This window comes from Diadema antillarum, unplaced genomic scaffold, assembly GCF_040938485.1.
Source record: "Diadema antillarum isolate AM-2024a unplaced genomic scaffold, OU_Dant_1.0 seq00000372_RagTag, whole genome shotgun sequence".
Classification (NCBI taxonomy): domain Eukaryota; kingdom Metazoa; phylum Echinodermata; class Echinoidea; order Diadematoida; family Diadematidae; genus Diadema; species Diadema antillarum.
Genome location: NW_027271372.1, coordinates 2,688 through 7,982, shown reverse-complemented (window position 1 = coordinate 7,982; position 5,295 = coordinate 2,688). Strand labels below are relative to the sequence as shown.

Here is a 5,295-nt window from a genome sequence, read left to right as displayed (position 1 = left end):
TCGATCAGTTAGGCCTATTTTTAGTTTCATTAGCTCAGTAGTCATTGAAATACTTTTATGGGATGTCCGAATCATAGAGAGTTTTATTTTTCCCTGCAAGCCATAAATAATCTTCATGTCAATATTGATCAAAATTATGTTAGCAAGTATGAAAGCATTCCAGTAGTTTCTGCCCAGTTTTTGTCAGATATGTCAAGCAATTTGTATGGCCTAGTCTTGATTACAGTCTGCATAGTCCATAACTACACACCATGCCCAAGCCGATAGGACATTATCCATACGTCTTTTAATACGGCGCAAATCAACTACTGGACACACGCCTACGGTTACGCATAATAAGTTCACGTGAAAATCGGCGATTGATTCGTTCGACTGGGAATTCGAAGCCCGATCGAGATGAGACTCCTTCCGAGCTAGCATGCGCGCATCATCCAACACACAATAGACGTACACAGTAGAGGTGTAATTCGTCTGCTGCGGATTTCGCGTTACTGCAAGTGATTGAGCAGAGAACATCATGCCATGTAAGCAGTAAAATGGAGTGAAATCTGCGTTTTTGTACAGGATCCAATTGTTGAGGCTTTGCAAAATGACGGACCGAATCCAAGGAGCGACTGGTTACTCTTTTGAGGTCGAGAGTAGCGTCAGAACAACGAGAAAACAGACCCGAAGTCACTCCAGCTCGGAGGATGGAATTCGGAAGGAGGCTCGCGAGTTGCAAATCGATGGACCGGCGGGATTTAGACATGTTGGTGGAATCACAAATGACACCGTGCATGCCATCCAGGCGGCGGAGAGAGAACATTTTGCCGATCTTTCCAGGGCCGAAGAGTTTGAAAATTTAGACCGGCTGATAGGGCATTTAGATGGCAGAATGAACGGAGGTAAGCCTAGAATAAGCGTTATTCAAGAGAGGGGGATACAGGGAGGAGCCTACCTCTTGCGGACGGTAGAGATTATGAAAATTCCTGGCGAAACACTGGGATTTTACATACGAGAAGGAGATGGATACGAACGTGTGGATGGCATCTTCGTGTCACGGTTGATGCTCGGTGGACTTGTAGAAGATTCGGGCATGATCAAAGTCAGTGATGAGATTTTGTACGTGAATAACGTAGATGTTTCATATAAAACATTAGATGAAGTGTACATGATTATGCAGATACCTACTCGCCTGCTGATCACATTAAAGTCAAGGCAGAGTGGGCGCAGTTCGTACCGACATTCCAGCTCACGAATACATTCTCCAAGATACGACAAATCAGGGTCCTTTCCTGCTAGTCCAGGAAGACACTCTGCTGCTCTTAGTAGTATTATAGATCCCGATAGACAATCTAATAGATCTTCATCTCTGTTTGACCCTGTGAAAAATGGACAAGAATTTTCAGTGAAATTGGCAGGCAGGGTACCAGCAGAGAGCGAGGTCATCGAAACGAGGGTCACGAAGACAGAATATAAATCTACCAAGGGTGCATACTATCCCAAGAAGGAGGAGGTTTCAGGTGAGAAATCTCACCAGACCACCAAGGCGGATGTGGAGACCGCCCATATGAAGCGCGTTCTCTCGAGAAATCGGAGTGCCACGACAGGGATCATTGACGATGGTCCCGTTCCCGACCCTAGTCTTGCTCAGTCATTCCCAGAGTCCCAGTCAGAGATCAATCTCAAGCGTCCTGGCGGGAAACCCCGCCTGAGTCGGCCGGGATCCTTCGATCCCAGCATACAGCCGGAAGAGGACAGCGACTCCATGGTCTTCGTGGACGAGGACTTCGACGATTCGCTCAGCTCCTCCTTCCAGAACATCCACGGAATTAGAAGCAGCGCGCCTGTGCGCGGTTCGGCCACGCAGCGCCACCACCAACAGCAGAGACCGTACTCTACCCACATCCCACCGGACCCTTCACTCCTGGATGACAGAGGCGTGGAAGATGACCTCTTGTTGTCTGTGAAGTCGGCTGATGCAGTGCCCAAGATAAGGCCCTCATCTTCCTCTGATAATATTGTGGCACCCAGCAGCTGGACGGAGGGTGATACAGCAGAAAGGAAACGCCCAACTTCTCACGGTAAGCAAGCGATCAAAAGTTTGTTTAAATTATTTTCTATATCATGTAGATACATAATGATAGGTCTGTTGCCAGGTAGGGCCAAGTATGACAATTACAGAGATGTTCTCCTTTTTATCTTTAGTTTATGGATTGTCTTCTTGTATAAATTGCTAATCTGGAGCCATTTTGTTGCTGTATGAACTTTGGATAAAGAGCTCTAAGTTCTTTAAGATGGACCAGTAGTATTGGTCCTCACACACAGGTGTCATAACATTATTACTAGTAATAGATCATTCTACAAAACTCCTATCTACATGTAGTGTGACTGTGTGAAATCCATTGTGAAACGTGTACTAGTGTGTGTTTGTATGTGAGTATACACGTGTGTGTTCATGACTGTGTGTGTATCCTTCTTTTACACTTGATTGTAATTTGTATTTTATTTATATGAAAAAGAAAGAAAAATAAAAGATTGACCCCCCAAAAATGCTTATAAGTGGGCATAGTCTAGCCGTGTATGACTCGGAGAAGAGGTGACAGAATAGCTAATAATTTTATTTTTTCTGGCATTTTTGTAACTGAAGAAAAATGCATCTTTTTTGCTAATAAATTTAAAGGGATTCTTTCACTGTCAACTCTCCGATGAACAGTGCTAAAATATCCACTTCTATTGCCCACAATGGTCCCAGTGGAATGTTAGAAAAAAGTCAGTTTTACAGAAAAATAGTAGATTATAAATTTTGTGAAAGATTTGTTGAATGCTCCTATGATTGAACCTTCTCACAATACATTCATGATTTATCCAAAATGAAAAAAAAAAAAAAAACCGACAGAGCAAACAAGAATAAAAAAAACATATGACATATGACATATATCATAAAAGACATATGATATAGCAAACAACCTGTGAGTGGTATCATATCTTACCTGCAGTCAGGAAACCTTGAATTTGTGAAGCATCTATGAACTGAATATCCTGTTGATTTTCTGGTTGGTTGGCTTTGAAATCTGCTTCTTTTGCCATTGGATGCTAATAAATAATAGTTTGTATGGAACTTGCTCAGACACAATGAACCTGTGGTGAATAATGATATTTTCCATATTAAAGTACTGGTAATGAGTTTGATAAATCATGACACTCATAAAAGTGGTCTTTATAGTGCTCTAAATGATTTGGTGATCAATATATTAGAATGCCTTACTCTTATTGTTAGAGTAGCCAGAGGTCTTTGAAATATTTGGCTTCACATTAAGACTGTATTGTAGTATGAAGGTTTCAATGATTTCAGGCTGCAGAGGAAACTACTCATAAGATAAAGCATGCATGGCCATAGTTCATGGCAATATGGTCTGAATGATATCTTGACATTTATTTTGTGAGCTACGCTTTGTATGTACAATGTAGATGACTCGAGTATGAGCTAATCCATCTGTTGACATTTCCATCTTCCGTCATTGATTCTGTATAAGTAATTGGTCGCTGCTATTAAAGTCCCAACTACCTATGGTACTCAATTTGATAACATCATCACTACCCGGATACATGGTGATCAATACACACATTACAAGCTGTGCACTGCGTTTGTCGCCATGCAGTAAAACAGTTTGTCCTCCCATTTCTCTCGCCAATGCCTTTCCCATGTGCAGCGCAGCGCTCGCCTTGTTCAGCGAGTGGAGGGCCTGACAAGATGCTGCATAATTTGCGGCGATGCACAATGCACCACGCATCCCTCTTAGCCTCTCCTTCTGCCCTGCAAACAGAGTCTGCATTATTTATGTGCGGACGGGGGCTTGCAGCACGTAGCCCCTCTTGTTTGCAAGCCCAGCAGCCTACCAGTACGATGTCATGTTGCATCTTACTGGAGATAATGCTGGCTACTAACACCATTGAAGCAATTTTTGTTAATTTTTTATACTGATCAAGTCATTGGTGAATTATATTGTCTTGTAAAAATTGACACTTCTCTGAATTGACTGCATCTTATGGAGAAAGGTTATTGGAACTGGTTAAATTCACTAAATCTGCACAGAATCAGAGAGGAATTCGTGCAATAGATCAATTACAAAAAGGTTCAGGAGTTTACATCTTGTAGAATACATTATTATCTAAGAAATAGCAATATATTTAAGAATTCATACAAATCTAAATGAATACTAGCATGAGTATCTACTGCAAATTCTGAAACTGATACAAACAATTTTATGTGAATAAGAAAGGGCTTAAAATGAAAGTGTTTGATGTACACCTGAATAGTAGAAGATGAATAAAGATCCAGCACTAAACAACAGAATGTTGGTTTGGGACTTGATTTATAATTAAAGACAGTGCATGTTACTGAGCTTTATAGTCCAGCATCCCTGTCTTCAAATATTGAAGCAAGAGTGTTGTCAAGTGAGTGATAATTTCTGCGGATGATGATAATGCCTAGCGCAACAAAATTTTCAACTCCTCACATATTTTGCATACTTCAGTCTCTAAAGAGATATTGAACATGTGCACACTTTTCAAAGTCATTTGATAATTGAAAGCTATGTCTTCATTAATTGTGTGATGGATTTCAATTATCTCCACTCAGGTACAAATAAACCTGTATGACTACAAATGCAGCGTCGCACAACTTCTTTTATAGACAGTACTTTACTTCTGCATTGATCTGTCTTGATGCTTTCAAAGCTTCAAATTGAGAGAAAAGTTTAGTCTGACTCGTTTTCAGGTCTGCTGTATGATTAAAGTGACATTCCAAAAAGCAGTGAAATAGCACTGATTTGTTGAGTCAGTTGTGAAGGTTGCTGCCTCTTAAATGAAGAACTTTTTGCTTTTTTTTTGATAAGAAGTTTCTCTTTATTTAACTAATCAGTATGAATATTATCATAAGAGACTGCTGTAGGCAAAAAGTCCAATTGTAAACTTTGGATTGAATGGATTAGGTCTTTGTAGCACCTTTCAATGCTCTCACTCCCTCAAAGGACATGAACCATTGATGCAAAAATGCCTGACTCTTACTGTAGCTCAGTGAATATGAATAGGCTTTTGGATGCATTGTTGAATGGGAAACGTGATGCTTATTCTGGTGTCTCTACTTCTATAGAAATATGTTTGAATCAGTATCAAACCAATCTCATTGTGTATCTTTTTCTCGCAGAAAAGTTGAATATATCTGAATACTTACATTATCTTTTTTTTTCCACTTTGGAAATGCTGTCCACCCTATATTTTATGCCTTTATTTTAGAATTTTTGAAAGCTCTGT

At 40.3% G+C, this 5,295-nt stretch overlaps 1 protein-coding gene across 1 annotated transcript; it reads left to right on the top strand.

Annotated features, from left to right (window-relative positions):
- Nucleotides 1-413: 413 nt before the first annotated feature.
- LOC139731439 (uncharacterized) lies at nt 414-2,081 on the top strand (the record flags this gene model as incomplete). Its single annotated transcript, XM_071642324.1, has 1 exon — nt 414-2,081. A coding segment is annotated over exon 1 (1,492 nt), but the record flags the coding sequence as incomplete, so codon positions are not given.
- Nucleotides 2,082-5,295: the final 3,214 nt, after the last annotated feature.